A 24,806-nucleotide genomic window follows, 5' to 3' on the forward strand; every position below is an offset into this window, starting at 1 on the left:
GAGCATGTTTCTGCTATCTTCAGGAAACAAACATTTATTTACTCTTTTACATGAGCACAGTATGTTTTATAATTAATTTTATGGGCTAGAATACGAGCTTTTTTTTTTTTTCTTGACCAATGTAAAGTTATTTAAGCCACCTCCTACCATAAGCAGAGGAATGGAAGATTAGTATACCAGCTTTTATCCAAGGGTTTTAATATTAAAGTACTAAAATACTTTAATGCTAGACATATTGGAAGCTTTACACATCTAGTTGAAAGTGTGTTACCAGTCTTTTCACTCTCATCCTGAGTTCTTAAGATGGACTAATGAGTCTTTATTAAGTTTGTATTCAGGAATTACAATTGACCCAGTTTTCAAATCTGATGACTGAACAATATGTAATAAATAGAAGTTCTCAATGAGGAATTTTGCACAATAGTCTTTAATATTTTTTTCTTAAAAATTAGAAGAGAGAAATGAAGGCATTTCAGTGTGTTGACTGCATTATAAAATGTTTTATACAAATCAAAAGACAAAAGAAAAAACTATAGAGAAAACAGTGTTAAAAGGAAATGCATAGGAAGGAAAATTTTCATAACTCATAGAAAGTACCCATCTGATAACTTGCTCCCAAGAAGATAGAATGCAAACCAGAATGACTGTTTTGTTTAGATCAGTTGTAAAACCAGGCAAAAGAAATCTGACATATCAGAATCTATCATATAAAATAAAATATGGAAGAAATGGAAAGTTTAAAATTAAATTTAAGTATCTGGATATATAGAAAGTTCAAGTGTTTTGACAAAACAAGTATAACAGGGTTTATGTTGGTGAAGTCAATTATTTTTTTCTAAGCTGTTTCTTTATGGTGTAGACTAATGTAATTGTTCCAATTCTCTGAGGGAAGAAGTTAGGAGCTACACTTGCAGTTGTAAACCATACTCTACTAATAACTCATATAATCTAGTAACTCATATCTTGAAGTTTTGGTAGATTTAGATGAGTTTTAAAAGATGGACAGTGAGGAGTGGCCTGACCTATAAAAATATCAGTAAGCAAAATTAGGAAGTGACTTGAACACACACTCCAGGTATAATTAACTTAAGTGTCTAATACTTAAGGACAAAGCCCTCATTTACCTAGAGTATTCACTCCAGAAATATGGGGGCTGTATCCAGTGAGCTGAGATTAAAGTCTTGGACCTATTACTGCTCAGTTACCTCTATACATGGCAACTGGTAGAAGTATTTGTATCAGAAATCTTAGAATTATCTTTGTATAATATTAAATTCTACAAATTTATCTGCAATCCTTTTATTCCTCTCACTATTGCTTCTTCCAGAAATCTGAACATCCTCCCTTGGTGATCTTAGGAATCTTTTCAATACAATTATTTCTCAAGAAAAGGAAATTTTGCTTTGAGCATTAAAATGCATACATGGTTTGCCACATTTATTAAATGACTTGATTCTTGGTTGAAGGTAGAAGTTATCCATATTGGTTGGAAGAGAGTTATCTTCAGAAGTCTTTTTGTAAATCTAAAATAGAATAGATCTGTATCAAAGGATAGTAAAGAAAAATAAAAGCCCATTTATTTTCACATTCTGATGTGCTTAATGCTTCCATTCAATTCACATCATGCATAAAAATTTGCTTTCACATTTGCTGAAGACCACATTATAGGCTGAGCTAGTACAGAAGAAGAATGCAAAGGACTTTATATGGCCAGTTGGAATGGCAGTTTCAACCAGGCTTTCCAAGCTCAGTCATCATTGTTCATTCCATAGGCACTTACTTGAGTGTCTTCTATAAGTAGAACGTTATCTTAGGCACTTCTCTTTTTTCTTTTTAGCTTTCTTTTATTGGGGAAGGGGAACAGGACTTTATTGGGGAACAGTGTGTACTTCCAGGCCTTTGTTCCAAGTCAAGTTGTCCTTTCAGTCTTAGTTGTGGAGGGCACAGCTCAGCTCCAGGTCCAGTTGCCCTTTCTAGTTGTAGGGGGCGCAGCCCACCATGCCTTGCGGAAGTCGAACCGGCAACCTTCTGGTTGAGAGCGCACTGGCCCATGTGGGAATCTAACCGGCAGCCTTCAGAATTAGGAGCATGGAGCTCTAACTGCCTGAACCACCGGGCCGGCCCCAGGCACTACTCTTTAACCATCACACATTTTATTCACAAACGAAGTAGAAAAGGAGTTTGTGTGTCCCTAATGTTGCTACAGTTTTCTATGGTATCCATCAATCTCCTGAATAATATTCACCGCTGATTTTTTTTCCTTTTGCCTTACACATACATTCAGGTCTCTCCTATTCAAAGAACTTTTCCTTTGACACTGCTATCCTCTTAGCACCTCCCTCTAGTTCCTATACCAACATTTTATCATTTCCCTAGTGCATTTGACACTTGAAAATTTCCTTTCTCATGGCTTCTGTGGCACTTTTACATCCATCTTTCATCTCTCCACTTCTAAATCATTACCAAGTTTCAAGGATGGCTCCAGTATTTGCACCTTTTGGAGATCTCAATGCTACTGTCCTACTGGTAATAGCCCAATTGAAGTTTCCTTCTATCTCCTAGTCTCTTCAGATATACTGTTGCTAAATTTATCTTTCTAGACAAAACTACACTCCCTTCCTTCAGCCTGCTTCTTCAGATTTCTATTCCATCACTTCCTGACACGTCTTTTTCCAGGTTAGCTATACTACTTGATGGCCTCTAGAGTGACCCAATGCTTTTCTGCCTGTATGCCTTTGTTCCTGCTATTCCTTCAAGAATAAAAAATCTGTCTCCTTTTTCCACTCCTGTACCTTTATCTCAACAAATCTCTGCTTGTGGAAATACTATTCATACTTCAAGGCCTGGTATATTGGTATAGGGGATTAGAATTCATATAACAGCTCAATGAAAAGAGTTCCGATATCACCCTTTGAAATCTTCTCGGGTTATTTCAATGAGATAAAATCTCTTTATTAGCATTTTGGACTTCTTTGTTTTTGTACCAGGTAGTACTTCCTAAGGGCAAGGAGGCATGGAGTGGAATTCATCTTTGTGTAATTTATCTTTGTTTCCCTCATAGTACCTGGCACTTGGAAGGTGTTTAATATGTATTGAACTGAATTAAGGGACCTCAATTTTCAAAAACACTAAGGACAGTAAGATAAATCAATAACTTTTTGGGGGTGGGCAAAGACTAGACCTCTAAAATTGCTCACTTACTGGATGCTTTAAACTACCCATACTAAGATCTAAATAGCTAGAAGGGAAAGGTATAAAGTCTTACCACTCTTCTTGAGAAGTTCTCCTTTTCGGGATTTATCCAGGTTTTCAAGAAACTGCTCAAAAACTTTTACATAAGGAGCTAGACTGGTCTTCTTATAATCTAAATTATAAAGACCATGCATTATAATTTAGCATTTTGGCAGCAAGAACAACATGAAAGTATTAACTTTAAGTTTCTTGTAAGAATTCTCTAGACCAATGCTGTCCAGTAGAAATATAAGAAATGTGTAATTTTAAACACTCTAGTAGCCACATTAAAAAGGTGAAATTAATTTTAATATTTTATTTATCCCAGTATATCTACAATATTATTTTAAAATATAATAAAATTGAAATATTTCACATTCTCTTTCATACTAAGTCTTTGAAATCTAGTATTTTGTACTTTAAAATACATCTCAGTTTGGATATTATAGTATCAGAAATACTTGATCTATATTTAGATTTAAATTATATACAGTTGAAAAAGTAGGCTCATATACCCAAATATACATAAAAGTTTTTCAGTAATATAATCAAGCATCAATTTTAAAATTTAAATTAATTCAAGTTAAATTAAAAAATTAGTTCCTTAGTTAATAATAGCTGCATTTCAAATGCTAATAGCCACATATGGCTATTGTGTTAGACACAAAGACACAGTATTAAATTTTAAAACACTGTTAAAGTAACATATGTACTTTGTTAAAAAGAGTAAAATAGTACTAGCAGGTTTTATAATGGAAAAAGTATCAGTTCCCTGCCCTAATTCTGACCTCTCCATCCTACTGAATAGCAACCATTTTTTTTTTCTAACCTCCATTTCTAATGAACACTTCCATTGTTATTTAGAAATCCAAGGCTATTCTTCCTTGATCTCTGTAGCTTTTGTGGGGAGAGTGGAAGTAGGATGGGGTCTGAAATCTCTTAAGATCTTTTTTTTAATTCTCACTGTTCTGAAATTTCAAACTCTGCTTTGGCATAGGTCTGTTTTCCTATAATGCTGAGCCCTTACAATAAAGGACTCATTTTGGGGATGTTTTCCTATGTAATTTTGACAATTATTTCTTTCCTGTTTTATTTGTTCTTTTTCTGAATCTCCCATTGTCAGATAATAGGTTTCCTGAAGTAGTCCTCTAGTTTTATCTTTTTCCTCCTTAAAACAACAATAACCACAACCACAACAAACTTATCCTTTTTTGTGCTAATTTCTGGGAAATCTCAACTTTTTTTCCTCAACCCTTCCATTGAACTTTTTATTCTAATGATCACGTTTTTTACTTCTAAGACCTCTTTCTTGTTTTATGAGTGTTTCTTTTCATAGTATTCTGATCTTACTTCGTGGATGCACTATCTTCTCTTGTTCTCTGAGGATATTAGTTTTTTTAAATTTTTATTGGGGAATATTGGGTAACTGTGTTTTTCCAGGACCCATCAGCTCCAAGTCAAGTAGTTGTCCTTCAATCTAGTGGAGGGTACAGCTCAGTTCCAAGTCCAGTAGCCATTTTCAATCTAGTTACAGGGGGCGCAGCCCACCATTCCATGTGGGAAATGAACTGGCAACCTTGTTAAGAGCTCCTGCTCTAACCAACGGAGCCATCCAGCCACCCCAAGCTTTTTTTTTAAAGGTTCCCTTTGTTCATTTCATCGTCTGTTTTCCCTGAGTTCCTTTTTCCAGTTTATTTTTTCATGTTGGAGACATTTTTCAAATATTTTAAACAGAATACTTGTAATCACTCTTTAAACATTAAATAGTGGAATGTACTATGTTTAGGTAGTATGTTAGAGGTGGAATAGATGAAGTGATATTTGAGCTTGTTTTTTTTTAAAATAAATTTTTATTGAGGAATATTGGGGCCAGGACCCGTCAGTCCACGTCAAGTCATTGTTTTCAATCTAGTTGTGGAGGGCACAGCTCACTGGCCCATGTGGGAATCGAACCGGCAACCTTGTTGTTGAGAGCTCATGGTCTAACCAACTGAGCCATCTGGCTGCCCCTGAGCTTGTGTTTTGAAAGAAGGGTAGCAACATTCGACCAGAAAAGGTCAATCAGAGATCACAGCTCTATACTGTCCATTACAGTAGTCACTAGGCATATGTGGCTATTAAAATTAAATGAAATTAAAAATCCAGTTTCTCACATTCCAAGTATTCAAAAGCCTCAAGTGGCTAGTGACTACCATATTGGCAATGCATACCATTCCATCATCACAGAAAGTGCTATTGGACTCAATTACTACAGTGTCTCTAGAGTGTTGGTATAAGGTTTGAATTCCATTACGGTAGCAGGAAGATTTATAAATTCCCTAGCTTCTTCAAATTCTTGACTATACAATTCAATCACAGTTTACATATATTTACCATGACACTCATCTGGATACATCAAAGAATAAAAGTATTGCATACACAGTTGTTAAATAAATAGCTATTGAATCTAAGACTGAGATTCAAACAACTATCAATACTAATTGACAACTTAATCTTACAGCATAGATCCTGGCATTTAGATATTGCTTAGTAAATATTTGACGTCTCAATTTGGATTAAAAGGCACCATTTGGGCAATTGCTGAAGAAAGAAAAGAAATACCGCTGTAATATTTGTTACTGTTCTGGTTTCAGGATAAACATGGATCCATTCTCGGCTTAATACAAGAATTAATTACTGGAGCAATGGTAGGATGTCTATACAAAAAGCTTATGTTAAAGTGAGACTTTAATATATTAACCTACCTCTGGTTCTATGTTTGATATCGGATTCAGCTTTATTCTCTTCTTTTTCCTTTTCATTAGTGGAAATGGCATCTAATTCATGGCAGATGGAGCTACACATAATAGAATAAGATAATTTTAAAGTTGGTTCTTAGTCAGCATTACCCAGTGTATCATAGCACATGAATCCCACAAGATTTTATGTGAAAAAATAATGTGGTCAACTACATTTGGGATATTCTAAAAACCATAATCTCTTCCTGGAGTTTTTCATGCATATTAGCATATTAAAGATTGGGAAATCTTGCATAAAGAACTTTTAATCTGTTTAAGTCAGCATTTCCCAAACTTATTTGAACTTCAAAATCTTTTTCTTGCCTAATAGCAGCTGAAAAACTTGTGCTCTGTGGACTCACTAGAAATGTTGCTCTACTAGGGCATCATCATACGGCCTCTCTGGAAGAGATCTAATCCAATCGACTTCAGATTCAGAATAATCAAACAAAAACAGTGATTAATGATTTGAAATATACCTTATGGTTGGAACAGTAAATGGATCAAACTGATCAACTTTCTGTAAATCAATAGGCACAGAAATTCGACCTGGAAGAACCAAAAGTTAATAATTGTGAAATACAAATTGTTATAGGCTGCCACCTACAACCTATTTTTGGCTAAATGTTAGTCTAAGGTTTAGAAAAAGGGTTAGACTTCTCTGGTAAGAACAATATTTAGAAATATAAATTAAAAGTACTTTCACACATTGTGCCTTTTATTTCTTAAAACAAAACAAAACAAAACAAAAAACACCAAAAAATAGGTATGAAAGACTGTTGAGCTATTACTTAGTTGCTCTTATTTCTTTCCTTTCCTTTCTCCATCAAATCTTATCTAAGAGAAATGTAAAAGAGGAAAGCTATAACAATTGAAAAAGCACTGAGGGAGGCAGTATAGTAGAAAAAGTACAAAACTTTGAGTTTTAAAAACTGAACTGTTCCTAGTTCTGATACAATTTGTTTTAAAACTGTGGACAAGTCACTTTAATCTCTTGGGCCATTGTTTCCTCATCCGTAAAACAGGAGCTATTGTCCTGTAATTTCTAAGTTCTTTTCCAACTTTAATTCTAACACTGAACCTCAGAAACCCAACTGAAAATTATTTACATACTAGAAAGTAGAAACTCATCTGGTAGCTACTAATCAACAATCTAACAATACGCTTAGGTATTAGCTGACAGAACAATTCTTCAACCTTCAATATCAGACATCATATATATTCACACCCAGTGACATACTTGTCAAAACAAAAAATAACTTTCATTTTTCTTTTAGTTTTCCTTACTTTCTTTACATAGTACCTGTTTTAGGATGAACACTAAAAGGGCTCTTCAGCAAATGATTGATTCCTTTGCTAACATTGATATCCAGTCGTGGAAAACAGTACTGGAGCATGATCTCATAGTCAAGCCAGGGTCCACATTTGTCATTTTTGATGTTATTCTAAAAGCAGATGCAAGTCTAACATGAGGATCAGTATGAACCTTTGAGGATTTTGTTTTTTTAACTTTTATTTCCATCAGCTCCAAGTCACCTAGTTGTTTCAATCTAGTTGTGCAGGGCGCAGCCCACACACATGGCCCATGTGGGGATAGAACCGGCAACTTTGCTGTTAAGAGCACTGTGCTCCAACTGAGCTAACTGGCCACCCCGAGGATTTCTTTTAAAAGTGTTAAAAAGTGATCTTCAACCATCTTAAAAATCAAAACAATCAGCATTTAATTAAGATTACATTATTATATTTGTGATACAGATTTCAATGGAATATACCGGACATCTGGCTATTTTCTTCACTTCCTCCCAACGCTGAAGTGAATTGTGATGCTTTTGGAAGTCTTGCTGAAGCTTATCATGAATTGGTGATGGGTCATTAAGGAACATATTCATTTAGGACACATCAATGAACAACTTATTTTCTCATGTATTCCCAGAAGGATATCTAATTATTGTTTTCTTAAATGCAAATATTAAATACATATCCTTAAAAACTGCCCCTGTAAAAATACAGTAGTGATATGACAAAGAATGCGAAAATAACAATATAGTTTAATATAAAATCTTTCCCTGGTCTGTACATATTTTGACTAAATGATTCAGCATTCTTTAAATAGCCATTAATTCTAGGAGGATCAACTTCCATAATGAGAATATTTATAAAATGGCTTGTCTTATTATATACAAGGATAGAGATACAAAAATGCAGAACTACAGGAGATATTTTATATAAAAAAGATTAAACTTATAAGAATAAGTATGAGACTATGCAGGCAGAACACATAATATAGATCAATACAAGTAGCTCATATAGAAATGGTCTTGGGAAAGGATATTTTCAGGAACAAGGGCTAAAATCTTATCGCAGCTTTCTTTATTTCCAAGAATATCTTGATCAATCAAGGCATATTCCTTGAAGTATTTATTTATTATGTTTATAGATTTTCTGTAGGAATAACAAATACAAAGTCCCAATACTATTAGCAACACATACCCCACATAGCTTTTGTTGTCATTTGGGAGGCTAGTGCTTATTTTCACTGAATTTCTAGAACTTTAGGATACTACCCCTTCACAGGATTATGAGAATTAAATGAGACACACTAAGGGAAAAGAAACTAGCATAGTACCTGACTTACAATAGATATTCAAGAAATGTTTACTTCTTAAACTCCACAACTTAGAAGGTTAATAACAACATAAATATGTAACAAGGGTAGATACGTAACATCATAAATATGTAACAAGGTTTACCTCTTTTTTGAAACCAATTCAGGACAACAAAATAATACATCAGTAGTAGAATGTGGGATACAATCTACAGTTTCTACTCTGAATTGCTTGTTTTAATATCTCAACAATTATATAGTGCTTAGCAATTTGCAAATAGACTTCACATCTACAGTTTCATTTAATCTGTCACAACTGAGATAGATGGAGTAGATGTTGTTCTTCCCATTATACAGATAAGGAAATGGAGGCTCTAATATTTTATCAAGGGCATAGAAAGTGGCAGAATAGGGACTTTACTACTAATGCAATACTCTCTCCACTATCCTAGAGAAGTAGTGAATTCAATGGAAAAAGTATGGGTTCTGGTATCAGGCAGACCTGATACCAAATTCAGGACATGAATCCTGAATTTAATGATTACTTGTGTGATGCCAAACAAATTATACAACCTCTCCAAATCTCACTTTGCTCATCTGCAAGTGGAGAGATCATCATGTACCTCATGAGGTTGTTGGGAAGACGAATGAGAACATTTGGAAAGCACCTATCATGAACACTACAGCTTAAAACAGATAAATTAACTCTAGCAATTATTATTGTAAAATGCTACCTTCGTAGACAAAATTGATAATTCTACAAGCACATGCAGGTAAATCGGACACAACTTAAACTGCATGGAGTCTTTACCAACAGACCTGACAAAAGGGTGAATTTTTTCATTTAGGTGAACTTTCTTTTTAACGTCTTGACCACCCTGAAAAATAAAACATCCAAAATAAGACCTTCATTTATATATTATATAACATAGATTAAAAAATTTCTGTGTTCTAAAGATACTGATTCAATTCTGTCAAAGTATATAAGCTTGTATGCTATTTTATAGTCCCCAATACCTGTAAATTTCTGGGTTAACTTGACTTGATATAATTGAACTAGAAAAGTAAACTAACCCTCTTTTTGCCACAAAGGAGAATACTTACAACAAAATAGGAAATATCTTTAAAAAAAAGTAGCGACTATGATTTTAATGGATCTACTGGTAAAATCACCTACACTGGAATGTGGATGCTATAAAATACAATTTAATTTTGTTACTAAACATACCAGGTTTGGTAACATCTAGCAAAAAAGAAATGTAAATTATCATTAAGAAGATCTTACCTTTACAAGACTCAAATACTCAACTATCCCTGAACGTACAGCAGAGGACAATTTTCTGACTGATTCATCACAGACCCAACAATGAACACCTCTTCTTCCAGAATATACCCAGAGGCGATGCTTAAATCCAAAGTCCTCTGAGGGGAGAAATAATAGGTTTTAAAACAGGAGTCTATAAACTCCCGGTTGCTCACTTCCTTAGCTTCATTTTTTACCTCTTCTTCCCATGTACTCAACTATACTAAATTATTTGTACTTCCTTGTGGCCCCCTATACCCCCAAATTCTTGCCGTTATGATTTTACCTATCCTGGTCTCTCTGTCAAGAATTTCTTACTGCCCCAGCACTTCCATTTTTCTTTCTGACCAATTGTCATTTATCCTTAAAGACCCAGCCTAGGGATATTAAAGGAGTTAATAATTTAAAGTGCCCTAAACAGTACCTGGCATATAAGCCTCCTCTATAAGAGTTAACCATTATTATCATCCTATCATCACCTCTTCTAGGAGGCCTTTTCTGATCCAATCTCTTCCCATTCTTGTATGCACTCCTGCTGTTCTATGTCCCCACAGCATCCTGTACGTATTAACACAAGTGTAATCCTCAATTTTCTTATTTGTCTCCTTCTTAGACTGCATAACCTACTTGAGGTAAGAATTGTTCTCTTTCATATTTCCCTCATCTAGAACAGTACCTAGCACACAGAGTTACTCAATAGATGAATGAATTCGGAAAAAACTCACTGGTTTGATCATAGCTTTATGAGTTTCAACTAGACCTTTATTCTAATCTTTTATTTTTCCATCATAGGTTTTTAAGAAAACATGTTAGAAATTTATGGGATTTGATTATAAAAAGGTATAAATAGACTAATATTCTGAGGAACACAGATTCTTGCATTTGACCTCACTTAGACACTGCCAGTACTTGCCCTTCAATGCTCGGTCAATGATGTGTATGGCCATGGTCATGAGGGTCCAGCACTTAGAACATATGTCTGCAGAACTAGAGCAGAATCATCATTACTCACTGTCAATGATATCACCCACCCTCCCAGCGAGGCATGCGGTGCTTACCTACAACATCTCCTCACATCATCATAATCTGTCATGTCAATGTCAAACACCAGTTCTTTTTCCTGAGCCTGGAAAGCTCCCAGCTTCACTGTATTATGTTGATTGGGCTACAAGTATAAAATATCAATCAGTTGCTATAAGAGCTGCCATGCTGCCAAATATGCTTATTTTCTATCCACACAGAAAAAGTGGCCAAAGAGAAGTGAAGAAACCATGTAATGCCAAGTTGTCAGTTAAAATTCATTAATTCGTATACATCCAGAATTTATGATAGTGTAACTTGCATCTACTTAAAACAGGGTTTGGTAAATACATATTACCATAAATATTTGTTTTTTCCAGTTCTACTGAGGTATATTATAATTGACATATAACATTGTATAATAAATATTTGTTGATCAATAGAAATTATAAAGCTTTTTTAGGTTTCTGATAAGGAAAAGTACATACAATTAATTAATGCCCTATTGTAAGGTGTTCTTAAGGACCTTTATTTGTTGCTGGACATGTAAGTAACAAAAAGATCAAAAAGAGCCTTTGGCTCAACCTGTAAGGCTCCTTTGAGACTATGGATTACCAGGTAGTAAAGGCAGACTGAAAACAGATACTTATTTTACTCCATTCATACCTGCACAAAAATGACTTTTATAAATCATGTAGACCCATGAAAGCTCTCAGTAAGGAAAGGTAAACAACCCAACTTATACCTCGGAATCCCCAAAAGGCTCAGAGAAGGTGACAATGGGTATCTCTGAAGCGAGTGAGTGAATGAGTGAATGTACATGTGGTGGTGAAGCTGAGATTAAAAATAGAAGGACTGGTTAAAAATCTATTTGTGAAGCAGTTATTTTCCCAGATTCCTACACTTCCTCTGCAGAGCTGGGCAACTATGTTTCCGTTTGCGGGGCAGAGACCAGAATTATTATCTGGAGATAATAAAACAGAGGGTATCTGGACGGGGGGTGGTTGGGGGTGTATGACAACAGGCACAGTTGAAGAAGGTTGTCTTGAATTGATATTTAGGGGATTAATCAGACAATTACATGTGGAATGTTGAGACACAATTCTCTCCCCCCACTTCTATACCCTTCCACGGCCACTCCAGGCAGGAGACTGGGAGATTCCTCTCTGAAGAATCTGACCAGGAATGTCAAGCACTGTTATAGACTCTAGGGATAGATCAGTGATCAAAACAAAGATCTCTACGCTAATAGCGTTTTCATTCCAGCAAAGATATAGAGAAACTGACATTAGACCTTCCCTCCAATAAAATGGACCAGCCACATCACCCTGTAGTGAAGAAATCTCAGCCATTTGTACAGAGCTTCCAAGCAGCTTTTAGTACTCTGTTCTTAAATAAAAGCAAAAAGCAAGAAACTAACAGACATGAGGAAATCTAATAAAAGAGGCAGGGTGGGGGGGAAGAGGAAAAAAAAAAGAAGCAACTTAGAGAAAACAGACTGTGCAACAGAAGAAAACTTGAAAAACTATCATTGATCTCTTCAGAGAGCTGAGACATATCAATGGAAAAAGTACAGGATGCTCCAAAAAAAGTTCCTGTAAATTAAAATATAATAGCAGAAATGAAAATTTCTGAGGAACTTCTCCAGACTGTAGAGCAAAATGACAAAGAAATAGAAAACAAGAAGGAAAAAAATAGAATTAGAGGACTAGTCTAAGACATGTAACATCTGATTTTAGGATATCTAGAGAGACTATAGAATATAGATAGGAAAAATATTTTGGAAAAAAAAACAACAATGAAAATTTCCCAGAATTGAAGGACATTAGTTCATGATCATAAGGGCTCATTATCTAACGTAATAGATGAAAAAAGATGCACAAGGCCCATCATGAAATTTTAGAACACTAAGGATAGAGGGGATAAAAAATCCTAAGAGCTTCCAGGTCCACCACAATGGAACAAGACTCAGAATGGCATTAGTCTTAACAACACTGGAAACAAGATAATGTAGCAATCTCCAAAATTCTCAAGGAAAATGATTTATAAACCATTAGTTAAGCGTAAAGGTAGAATGAAGACATTTTCCAGATGCAGAAAGTATGAGATATTTTGTCTTCCATATGCCCTTTCTCAGGAAGCTCCCGGAAAATGTGTTCTACCAAAACAAAGGAGTAAACCAAAAAAAGAGAACATAGGATCTGGACAACTGGGGATCCAACATAGAGAGGTGAAAAGAAACCAAAATGATTATAAGATCATACTGTACTTACCCATCAGACTTAAAAAGCAATCAGTCCAGTTGGGTAATCGGAAGACTGGAGAAATTCCTTCAGAATTAGATTTACAAACTACTTGATGGGTGTCTAAATTAGGAAGAGTTAGACAACTGTCAAAGAATTTGGGGTTGAATTTGTGATCTAACCATAATTTTTAATCGAACAAACAGGAGCATGGGAATGGGAAGTTTGTATGTGTGGTGAGGGTAGGGATAAGATTAAAAAAAAAGCTAAAGCCACATCTGCTAGAATGGAAAGTCAGTAGACAATGCTTGAAATGGAAAAACAGAAGACATATACGCATGTTATTTAAAGACAAGGAGACAAATACCTTAAGAATCAGCTAAAAGAAAGTGATTGCCTCTGGGGAACAGAAACGAGGAAAAGTAAGAGAACTTTTATTTTTTTAAGTAAAAAGCCTAATGAATACACATACTTGATTTTGCAAACTATGTGCATATGTAACTCATAAAAATCACAAACAAAATACAAAAAGAGAAAGGTCTATAGACACCTCTGTCTTGGCCCAGTAAAAAAGTGAGGTATTTCCCAGTGTTGGGGAGGAATAGAGTGACACCCTGGCCTTTCTAGAGACTTCAGTTTTAATCTCCACCTCTAAAGACGAGTAAACTGCTCCAAAGCATTTTTCCTGCCTGCTTTTTCTTATCTCTTTTTCCCCTTCCTTGGGGATTTAGTCAGAAAACCTCGTTCAGGTCCTAGGTCTATCATTTAGAAATTGTGTGACCTAAGGCAAATTAAGCTCTCCAACCTTGTTTTCTCTTTGTAAAATAATGAGAATTTATATGACAAACAAGTTATACAACACATGAAAAAGCTCCACCCAAAAGCTATTATCTCATGTACATTTTTAAGGAGAGGAAGAAGGGCAATTTTGGAACGTTCATTCATTCAACAAATATTTATGGTGTATTCTCTCTGCCAAGCACTATTCTAGGCACTAAGACTATATCAGCGGCTGGGGGTAGGAGTGGCAGGTTGCAGTAGGCCTCTCTGAGTAAGGACTGTAAGGAGGTGAGGGAATGAACCAAGATATCTAGGGAAATGGGTTCTAGGAAGTGAAACTGCTTGAACAAGGGCCAGTGTGGCAGGAGCGGAGTGAGTGAGGGGCTTTTACTTTGCGTGAAATGGGAGCCACTGGAGGAGAATGGTTTTGAGCACAGGAATCACAGAATCGGACTTGTTTTAAAAGGATCTTTCTGACTGCTGTTTTGAGAAATAGGCTCTAGAGCAGGGGTGTCCAAACTTTTTTCAACGTTTTTCACCAAGGGCCATATGCGGTAAAATACACAAACAGCCGGGCCACTCACTGGAGGTGAAGTACGTATTGCCTCACCTGGTTTATTTAAGTAAACTAAATATATTTTTGGAATTTGCTGCGGCCAATTAACAATAGATCATGGGCCGCAGTTGGCCCACGGGTCGCAGTTTGGACACCCCTGCTCTAGAGTCTATAGAAGCAAATTGTTAGGAAGTTTTTCCAGTAATTCAGATGAGAGGTGATGATGATGGTAGTAGCACTGGTAGCAGTGATTGGATTTTAGATATTATTAGATTTCCTAATAGAACAGATCAGAGTATGAAAGGAATAAATAACTCCAATGCTGGGAGAATGTAATTTTCTTTTAATTGCCTGCCCTTAAACCAGGATGACTTCCTCATTTAGTCTTTTATCCAGATACTCATTTTTTTTTTTTTTTTTTTTGTCTTAGTGAGAATACAACCAATTCACTGATTTGGTGAGAATACAACCAATTCAATGATTTCTAGTTGGTAATGTAGAGTGTCCAAGAATAAAAAAAATATTACAATTTACTTGCAAAAACAGTTAAATAAACTATGGCTCTTCAACTAGAATAAACTCTAAAAATTTTGTCTCAAAACTCTAGGGGTAAAAAACAAAACAAAACAAAAAAAACCGCTAGGGGTTCTTGGTGTAACAAAACAAAACAAAATACATAACAAAACGATTTCTTACTCTGTGAGAATATACAGCGCCTATATCAATCTTATATGGATTCATTTTCTGCATCTCCTTTTCCAGATCATTCTGGTTGTTGAAGGATTGGTAGCGAATGTAAATATCATCTTTCAACGTGAATGAAAATTCACGGTGTTGAAAGTAATTCTTTATCACTGCAAAATAAACGTACATTTTAAAGTTAATTTGGTACTTCATTCAGCTCAGGGCATTATAACATTAACCAATGAGAAGATATTTTTAATGAGCCCTCTGTGCCCAACACTGTGCTACATGTAAAAAAAATGTAGTCCCTCATTTGAAGGGCTTTACTACAGGGCATCTCAGAGGGAAAGGTAAAAAATGAGAAAAAAGATACAGAAATAAATATGTAAGGCCACCTCTCTCCTCGGTGAGCAGTAATAAATTCAGCAGCGAAGGGTTAAGTACCTCTTTCCCTCCCGGAGACACCCTCGGTCCCTGATGCAGATCACGCCTCTGCAGCTTCATCCTACGACCAGTCAGGTAAACCAGACACCAAACGTGTCCGACCACGTAGTGGTGGGAGCAACGGCTCTGTCTTTCAATGTGTCGCCTGGTCATTATATCCTCTCTTGGCCCATTTATACCTCAGAGGTGGGGGGGGGGGGCTAGAGATAATAAGTGAAGGAGCCCGGCCCAAAGGCTGGCGCGCAGAAGGCACTTAATATTGTCATGCCAAAGTACCCTCTTCATATTCCCCTCCCGACCTACTACTCATTCCGCTCCCCGCCTCCATCACCTCCGCCATAGTTGAGCCAGCGATAGTACTGGGAGTAGGGAAAAAGCCTCCGGTAATAAAGCTTAAGCAGCTCCGGCAGCTCCGCGGGATCAAACGCCTCCATGGAGCACAGCGCTCAGCCCCGGCAGGATTACCGCAAGAATTGGCGGGAACCGCACAGCCGGAGCTTTCGACACTGCGCAGGCGCATCGTGGCCGTGACCCATCGTCTGCAGGGGTCACTGGGAATTGTAGTTCTCACTTGGAGATTTAAAAGCTTGGTGCGGGAGGCTCTCCCGGGGTCTCTGCTCACCATCTCCGACTGAGGGTCCGCTGCTTAGGTGGGCCAAAGGAGGCTGCGCCGATTCCAGGAAGATCTGTGGATAGATGAGCTCTTGAGCATATGAAGATGAAGTAAAAAAGATGTTCGCTAATTTTGAATGTTTTAGAAATAACACATTGAAACAGTGTAAACCGATATCCTTTTGAGTGTTTGGAATTTATTTCTTCACGGTATTACTAGGTCCATTACTATGCAGAAATATTTCTCATCAGATGAGAAAAGCAAAGGCTATTTATTCAGCGTTTGCTGTATAGCAAGGGAGTCAGCCACCGTCACTTGCGTTTTGGCAGAAGACTCAAAGGCAGGCACAGGAGTGGGAAAGCTTTATGGCAAAGCTTTACGGCAAAAAAAGGGAAAGGTTTCAGGTGTGACCTAGTGCAAGGCTGTTTGCTTGGGGAAGCTGTAGGTGGGCTAACTAGGAGCAGGGAGTCCATGTGATTCGGTTAGGGGTGCGTATTTGACCTTCTCCGATTGGCCCTAAGTTGGAAGTGGGGACAAAAATTAGAGAAGCTGCTAGTTATTAATCAAGTGCTAGCCATTTGGGACCAGTTGTTACAGGGGTTATTGTTTGGCTTTCTGGACTATCACTAGAGACAGCAGTCTGATTTATAGCAAGGTGGCTTCCTGGGCTGTTTATTATAGATAAAGCAGTTGGTTTTCTGGGTAGGCTTTTGCAGGTTGTGGGTCAGTGTTCTGTTTTTATATATGGTCTCTCCATTGTTTGTATATTCAGTCTCTCAAATAGAACACCCAGGAATACTCAAATTTGAATTAGAGGTAGCTTGCAGAATCATGGGAGCGTTGCAAGTATGAAAGAAGCCTGTTTGCTATTGATGTACAGATCTGTCAGTCAGTCTTACCTGGTAAAGATACACCTCATTGCAAATATGGAGTGGGATGGACAGTCTGAGAGTAATCCCATTCGTATTGTGTCACTTGAAACCATCATTTTCATGAATTTTGTTTTTACAATAATAGTAGGAAAGCAAAGAGAGAATAGTCTGTAGTAAGTTATTATTAGCCTATTCTTGAAAATGATTATAGTCCCTCAGCTCCTGTGGGCAACGTGGTAAAAGATGGACTCTGGGCAGATCACACTTATTTTGAATATTCCCAGAAATCTGGCTTCCTGCACAAATCTTAGTTGATTTCATAATCCCTATGCATCCTGTTTTAGGTAAGGTGAATTTCATTGCTGGGAAGGTCTTCACTATAATAAAACTAACAAGAGGGCCCTGTAGAGGGCTCTTTTTCAGAACCATATCCCCTTGGACTTTTTTTTTTTTTTTTTTTTTTTTTTTTTTTGAGAGCCCACTGGCCCATGTGGGAGTCAAACCGGCAGCCTTCGGAGTTAGGAGCAGGGAGCTCTAACCGCCTGTGCCACCCGGCCGGCCCCTCCCCTTGGACTTTTTAATGGAGGTTTCTCAACTTCCTCATTTCTGCCTTTAAGAACTGACTTATTTGTGCTATTTGGGAGTCCCCTATTTAAGTTTCAGGAACACTAAGGAGAATAACACCTTAAAGAGCTAAAACATAAGGGGAGAAAGCAATGGAAGTTATATTAATTGAATTACTACTGTATGCTCGATTTATTTAACATTAGTTTTCTAATCAGGAAGAAAGGAATAATAAAGGCTAATGTTTATTATTCTGTCGAGTACTGTTTTAAGAATTTATTCCTCATAAGAACCCTGTGTGGTAGGTACAAATATTACTCCTATTTTACAGATGGGGAAATATGCAGAGAACTGAAGTAATCTGTCCAAGGTCACACAGCTACCATGTTTCCCTGAAAATAAGACTGAGTCTTATATTAATTTTTGCTCCAAAAGATGCATATGGACTTATGTTCAGGGGATGTCATCCTGAAAAATCATGCCAGGGCTTATTTTCCGGTTAGGGCTTATTTTTCGAGGAAACATGGTAGTAGGTAGGAAAGTCAGACAGCCTGGCTCCAGAGTTTAACCCCCAAGCTACATACTGTATGTCTACAAGGGGTTGTTGTGAGGGTTAAATGAGATAAAATAAGAGGTGCCTAGCAGAATTCTTGGCCCAGAACCACTCAATGTGAGAAAGCTATTCTGTAAAAGTGCTCTGCCATAGAGGCTTTTATCTCAAGTGCCACTAAGAGGCAGTATTGCCATTCAGTTGGTTTCCCCTTGTGCTTCATCCACTTAGTAGGTGCAAAACCCCTTTGTCCTTCAAGTCTTACACTTTTTACCATCCTCTTTCCATTTACTACTTATGTCTACTAGCATCCTCTTTAAGTAATCTATCAGCCCTAGGTCTCTCTCCCTAAGTTCTTTGTAAACTTAGACACTTACCCAATGGACTTCCCTTCCAGTGCAACTCCTATTGTTATTATGGATGTTTTTAGCATGTGAAAAGATTATCTATTCTGTAAAGATATGGTTCATTCAGTCATCTTTTAACTCATTCACTTATTCCACAATTAATGAACATTTATGTTGGGCACTTAGCTGGGCTCTGGGGAGAAAAAAATGAATGACATGATTTCTGCTTCTGAGAAAGTTATAGTCTAGTAGGGGCAATAGACACAAATCACAAAGTGTAATGAAGTGTTACAGATGCATTTATAACGCAAGTGTTTTTGGGCACCAGCGTTTTCCTGAAGACGTGAATAAGATTGGCACAGGGACCACAGTCACAAAAGTGTAAGTAAGTAGCATGGCACTTTCAGGAAACTGCAAGCCATGGCCAGAGCATTGCATGCCAAGCTAAGGAGTGTGGAAATAAAAATTATTCATCTTCCATTTTTATTCTGCTTGGGTTAAATTAAAATAAAATATTGATCATGTTAATATTTCATGAGAAGCCTTAGGAGTAAATAATCTTGTTGAAACGAGTACACTGGAAATTTGCAGTACTCTTGTGCTAGTTATTTTCCTTCTCAATAAGAAAAGAGAAGATTAGAGAATGTGTTCTGTTGACACAAGAACATAATAAACAAAGGGAGACTGTCTAGGTGGGGCCAATGTCATATTTAAGTTTAATTATGATAGGTTCTGTCTCTTGTTATCATAAACTACTAAAAAGTAATAAAGAGTACCTTTATATTTGTTTAATGACAAAGTTTTAGTTTAATCTCATAGGAATGTTTCTTTTAACTACAAAGCAAATGATGACCAACAAAGCTGATAACACCTATGTTATAGTACATTGCAATTGTTCTTTAATCTATATAATGAATTCAATATATGAAATTGAATTTTTTCACCTAAGCTATCAATTAACACACCAGATTTTTGATTAGTAACTTGCTAATATACATATTGTATATGTTCTCTTGAGAGTCTCTTGGTAGTCATTAAACTACATACTCTTTGGGTCTAGCTTTCTCCTGGCAGACTGCTTAAAATAAAGGATGGCAAGTTCATATCAAAACACAACACCAAACCTTGTTCTTCCACAGGAATTTGGATTTATCTGAAGACAGTGGGGAGTCTCGCAAGACTTTTAACCAGGGGAGAAACATAATCAAAGTCGTGTTTTATAAATATCTCTGGAGCCCTGTGGAGGGCAAATGGAAGGGGGGAGAGCAACCAGAGGTAGAGAAATCCCAGGAAATTTTTGCTGGGATCCAGGTGACAAGTATTGGTGGCCTGAACTAAGGCAGTAAAGTGGAGATGGAGGGATTGGGTGGAAGTAACTGACTTGAGATAAAATTAATATCAATTAGATGTAGGGAATGAGAAAGTGGTCTAGGATGATTTTCCAGGTTTTAGGCTTGGGCAACTGGATGGAAGGGGGTTGTCTAGTACCTAGTGGGCACTCATTAAATTTGTTGAGTATTTGTTGAATACATGTAGGGATAGGAAATAACATGAAAATGAAGAGGATCAGATTACAGTGACTCATCATTACTTCAGTTTGAAAAGTTGAGTTTGAGTTACTGCTGTAATACCCTCTAATGTTTCTTCCATAGCCCATTCATCCAAATGACCAAATACATATTTCTTACAAATCACAATATTGCATACTGATAATATGCTACAATATGGATGAACCTTGAAAATATACTAAGTGAAAGAAGCCAGTTAGTCACATGTGAAATGTCCAGAACAGGCAATCTGTAGCCATAGAAAGTAGATTAGTGGTTGCTAGGGGGTAGGGGGAGGGAAGAATGGTGACTGCTAAGGACTACGGGGTTTCTTTTTGGGGGTGCTGAAAGTGTTCTGAAACTAGATACTCTGTGAATATACTAAAACCCACTGAATTGTACACTTTGAAAGGGTGAGTTGTGTGAAAATTAATAAACACAAACCTCAGGAAGCTAGAAGAGAGAACTCACACACGTCACCCAACACACACTACTGATCCCAACAGGAAGAGACTTACCTTGCATCTTCAACAGGAAGCGATACTACATTACTACCTCAGAAGAAGGAAGATTTCTCCTTGTCCAGTAACAACTCAACCAATAGGAGACTGCCATAATTCAGTCAGTGAAAAGTCACTATACTTGGAACTTTCAGTTTCCTGCACTGGACTGTTTACAACAGCCCTTCCATAAAAGAGCAGTCCTCTTGTTTGTTTCCCTGGACTTGCACTTGTTTTGCCATTAGACTTCATGTCCTGAATTGCAATTCTTCATTGTTCCCAAATAAGCCTATGCTGCTAGAGAAATATCTGGCAATCTGTTTGTTTAAGGTCAATTTGTATAGTATGGTATGTGAATTATGTCTCAGTAAAGCTGTTGTTTACTAAGCTGGCTGCAGGACCCAAGACATGAAGCAAGTGCAGCTCTTTTGGAAAGGTGTGTGACAGCAAGAGCCCTAGTTTATAGCAGCTGATCTGTGGTTGGCAGGCTAAAATTAGCCTGCCTTCTCCCTTTCCTGATGCCAGCAGGGGCTTTGCATACTAGTATTCCAACTTAAATCAGAGGGTGGGGCCTGAAGGGCACTGGAAACTCTCTGGCTCTGGTTGACGAAGGCAGCTCTTTTCTTTCTGCTTTTTATTTTGGCTATAACATCTGATTCTCCAGCTGAGCAAGGAAGACACTGGTGAGAAATAGAGAGCAAAAGAGAGCAACAGAAAGTGGAGCAGCCTGGACTCTTCCCACAAAAGGAAGGTATTTTGAAAGTAGTGCAGAAGGTGGGAGCATGGGGGGCCAGCATGGGGCATGGGGTTACATGGGGTTACATTTCTAATCTTTATTCATGAAGTCCTCTCAAGTCTCCAGACTGGACTCTTTCTGAGCAAATGATGTGTGTGTGTGTGTGTGTGTGTGTGTGTGTGTGTGTGTGTGGTGTTGGACAGGAGACAAATTCTGTCTGTTTGGAGAGGTCATGATTATAGTTTTTTCTTTTTTTAAAAAACTTTTGTTTATTTTAAGTGTGTTTTTCCAGGACCTATCAGCCCAAGTCAAGTAGTTGTTTCAATCTAATTGTGGAGGGCGCAGCTCACAGTGGACCATGTGGGGATCGAACCAGCAACCTTGTTAAGAGCATCACTCTCTAACCAACTGAGCTAACAGGCTGCCCCCTAGTTTTTTATTTTCTTAAAAGATCTTTCAACTTTGATTCCTGAAAGAAATTCATCACCATTGTTTTCTCTGATTTTTTGACTTTCACTCCTTTGGAATTTGGGAAAGTATTGTTTAGAAGTTGGGATTGATTTTATATTTACAAAAAGAACGCCCTGGGTATGCTTTGTAAATTGGGATTCTTGGAAGTGGGGAAAATCAGCTCTTACTTAGTTAGTGCTGATAGCTGTGGCATAAGTTTGTGAAACTTTGGGTAAGGAAAAGTGGCCTTTTTTAATTAAGCCACGGAAATTGTGTTGCTGAAGCTCTATAGTTTAGTTTGGGTCCTGCCTTAACCTCACCCCCATCTCCCACTGTGAGCAAGCTCTTTGCAATGGAAGTGGTGTACTTTTTACTTTTCTTCTTTCCTTCCTTTCTTCCTTTCTTTCTTTCTTCCTTCTTTCTTTCCTTCCTTCTTTCTTTCCTTCTTTCCTTCCTTCTTTCCTTTCTTACTTTCTGTTTTTTTCCCCATGTGGCCGCCATAAACAATGGTTTAATAGTTTCATCATTCCTTCCCATTTGTTATTTCTAATCTTGTAGTGAACAGAGAGGAAGTACAATCCAAAGGAAGCTAAACAAGAAATATTTGAAATCCCAAACAAGAATTCTTCAGGTAACATTTTTCCTTTCTCTTTGTGGAATCCTATATACTGATGTGAAATGAAGTGTGATATTAAAACAAATGGCAGTACAAGGCATCAGATGCCAGAGTATTTGCTAATTTTTTTCCCTCTTGACAGAGGATTGAGTCAGCTTTTGGAGTGAGGCTGAGAGAGAGAATCTGTTAAATTTTATTCTTGGACAAATGTAGCATCTTCAAAAAGAGTCTGAGGTAATCTACAGTAAAAGACCCATATACAATAAAGTTATTAAAATGCAAATAGAAGTACAAAAAGAAATAGAAAATAAAAGTGATGAGAGAGGAGAGAGAAGAATAAAAAATGCTGTTTATAAGTGCTAATAGAATTATTTTTATATCTTTCTTTCCTTCCCCCCCACCCCCCAGTACTTACATTGCACCATCCACAAAAATAAATAACAATCCCTGGGAGAAGAGATCACTCCTAAGTGGGGAGAGCAGGAAGGGAATCTCAGGGTGGGGGATGGTCAGTGCCCTTTATACTTCATGCTGATAATCCCAGCACCAGTGGGCCATGACTATACTGTTGGTAAAGAAAAGGCTCAAGGGAAACACCGAGTCATGTTTGGACCTGAGCATCTCTAGCCCAAGGAAGTGGCTGAGGGAAGACACCTGCTAAGTTGCGCCCAGCCCTCAGTATTGTTCATTTCTTGGGGGCTTCTTCCAGGCTTTGTAAACCTTCCCTTCTCCCAACATCCTTCAGGTTGTTCTAGTTGTTCTGCCTGGGGACTGATGATATGGGTGCATCCCCTCTTCCCCCCATTCTCACCTACACTTATCTTTTTGATAACAGCCATTCTAACAGATGTGATCGCTGATATTTTATTGTGGTTTTGATTTGCATTTCCCTGATGATCAGTGATATTGAGCATCTCTTTAAGTACTTGGTCACTTGTTTGTCTTCTTTGGGAAAAAAAAATCTATATTCAGTTCTTCTGCCATTTTTTTAAAAAGTGTTTGCCATTGGGTTTTTGTTTGGCTGGCTGTGTGTACTTTATCCTCTGATCATAAATTTCTAATTGGGCAGGTCAAGGTGGGTAGTCATGCCCCAGGCATACAACGTTTTAGTAAGAGGTTGATTTTTGCCTTAAGCAAGCCCTGTCCATTGTTTTTGTGCATCTAGGTTAAAACACCTTTGAAATAATCACTTACCTCAAGAGAGCACATAATTTTGTTTACTATCTTGTAATCCAATCCCCACCTTGTTTTCTCCCACCCTCGTACTCTTCCTTACATTTATTCCTTAATTCAGTTTTGGCTCAAATAAACTTGTATAAAAATTCTATAGCGGTTTAGATGTTTTTTATGTTGACATATGCATGTTAATAAACTTCTACTTCATTAAAGAAAAAAACCACAGGCCCAAAATGGCATCACTTGTGCTAAAAGCCCATGATACCAAACTTAGATCTGATACCTGATCTAACTGCAGTGTCATCCTCTCTCAGAAACATTATTTTAATCAACCAGTAAGGAATTTTCTGATCGAGCACCATAAAGTAAGCTGTCACATAGGCCCTCTTCATCTGCCATAGAAAGAAGTTGCAATCTACATACTAAAAAACCTTCTCCTTTTCTCTTTCCCCAAAGAGAAGATGTCCTGCGGCAGCCCATTTTTAAAATTGTATTGTTTTGTTTGTTTGTTTCTATTGAGTTGTATGAGTTCTTTATTTTGGATATTAACTCCTTATCAAATATGTGGTTTGCAGGTATTTTCTCCCATTCTATAGATGCTTTTTCATTTTGTTGATTGTATCTTTTGACGTGCAGAATCTTTTTCGTTCTTTTAAGCCCCACTTATTTTTGCTTTTATTACTTGAGCTTTTGGTGTCATATCCAAAAATTTGTTGCCAAGACCAATGCCAAAGAATTTTTCCCTGTTTTCTTCTAGGAATTTTGTGGTTTCAGGTTTTACATTGAAGTCTTTAGTCCATTTTGAGTTAATTTTTGTGGATGGTGAAAATAGGATCCAATTACCTTGTTTTATATGTAAATATCCCAACACCATTTACCGAAGAGACTATCTTTTCCCCATTGACTATCTTATATCCTTTCTCAATTATTAATTGAACATATGTGTGTGGGTTTATTTCTGGGCTGTTGATTCTGTTCCATTGGTCTCTATGTCTGTTTTTATGCCAATATTATACCACTTTGATTACTATACCTTTGTAGTATAGTTTCACATCAGGACGTGTGATGCCTCTAGCTTTGTTCTTTGTTCTCAGAATTGCCTCCAGCTTTGTTCTTTTTACTCAGGATCTTTTGTGGTTCCATAAGAATTTTAGATTGTTTTTTCCATTTCTGTGAAAAATGTCATGGGAAT

General features: G+C 37.1%; 1 protein-coding gene and 1 long non-coding RNA gene across 5 annotated transcripts in view; one reads left to right on the forward strand and one right to left on the reverse strand.

The window, feature by feature from the left end:
* Positions 1 to 21,081, reverse strand: PRIM1 (DNA primase subunit 1; the record flags this gene model as incomplete). Of its 4 annotated transcripts, none has more annotated exons than XM_081061519.1 (14): positions 20,655 to 21,081; positions 16,266 to 16,329; positions 15,212 to 15,369; positions 10,975 to 11,081; positions 10,830 to 10,903; positions 9,899 to 10,035; positions 9,433 to 9,491; positions 8,341 to 8,450; positions 7,781 to 7,869; positions 7,312 to 7,453; positions 6,488 to 6,557; positions 5,976 to 6,067; positions 3,266 to 3,364; positions 1 to 1,523 (listed from the first exon to the last, which is right to left on the reverse strand). In XM_081061519.1, the coding sequence occupies exons 3-14, from the start codon at positions 15,263 to 15,265 to the stop codon at positions 1,504 to 1,506; spliced, it is 1,053 nt and encodes a 350-aa protein (XP_080917645.1). In that variant the 5' UTR covers positions 15,266 to 15,369; positions 16,266 to 16,329; positions 20,655 to 21,081. The 4 variants fall into 4 exon arrangements, with proteins under 4 accessions (XP_080917645.1, XP_080917643.1, XP_080917644.1 ...); XM_081061517.1 differs by having other exon boundaries at positions 15,975 to 16,329; positions 20,655 to 21,071; XM_081061518.1 differs by having other exon boundaries at positions 15,644 to 16,329; positions 20,655 to 20,827.
* Positions 21,056 to 24,806, forward strand: part of LOC308502912 — a 17,453-nt gene continuing 13,702 nt past the window's right edge. Inside the window, exons 1-2 of the long non-coding RNA XR_013994107.1 lie at positions 21,056 to 21,387; positions 22,381 to 22,453. This is a non-coding gene — a long non-coding RNA (uncharacterized lncRNA). The remainder of the gene's footprint in view (positions 21,388 to 22,380; positions 22,454 to 24,806) is intronic.

Source organism: Rhinolophus hipposideros (genome assembly GCF_964194185.1).
Source record: "Rhinolophus hipposideros genome assembly, chromosome: 9".
NCBI classification, from domain to species: domain Eukaryota; kingdom Metazoa; phylum Chordata; class Mammalia; order Chiroptera; family Rhinolophidae; genus Rhinolophus; species Rhinolophus hipposideros.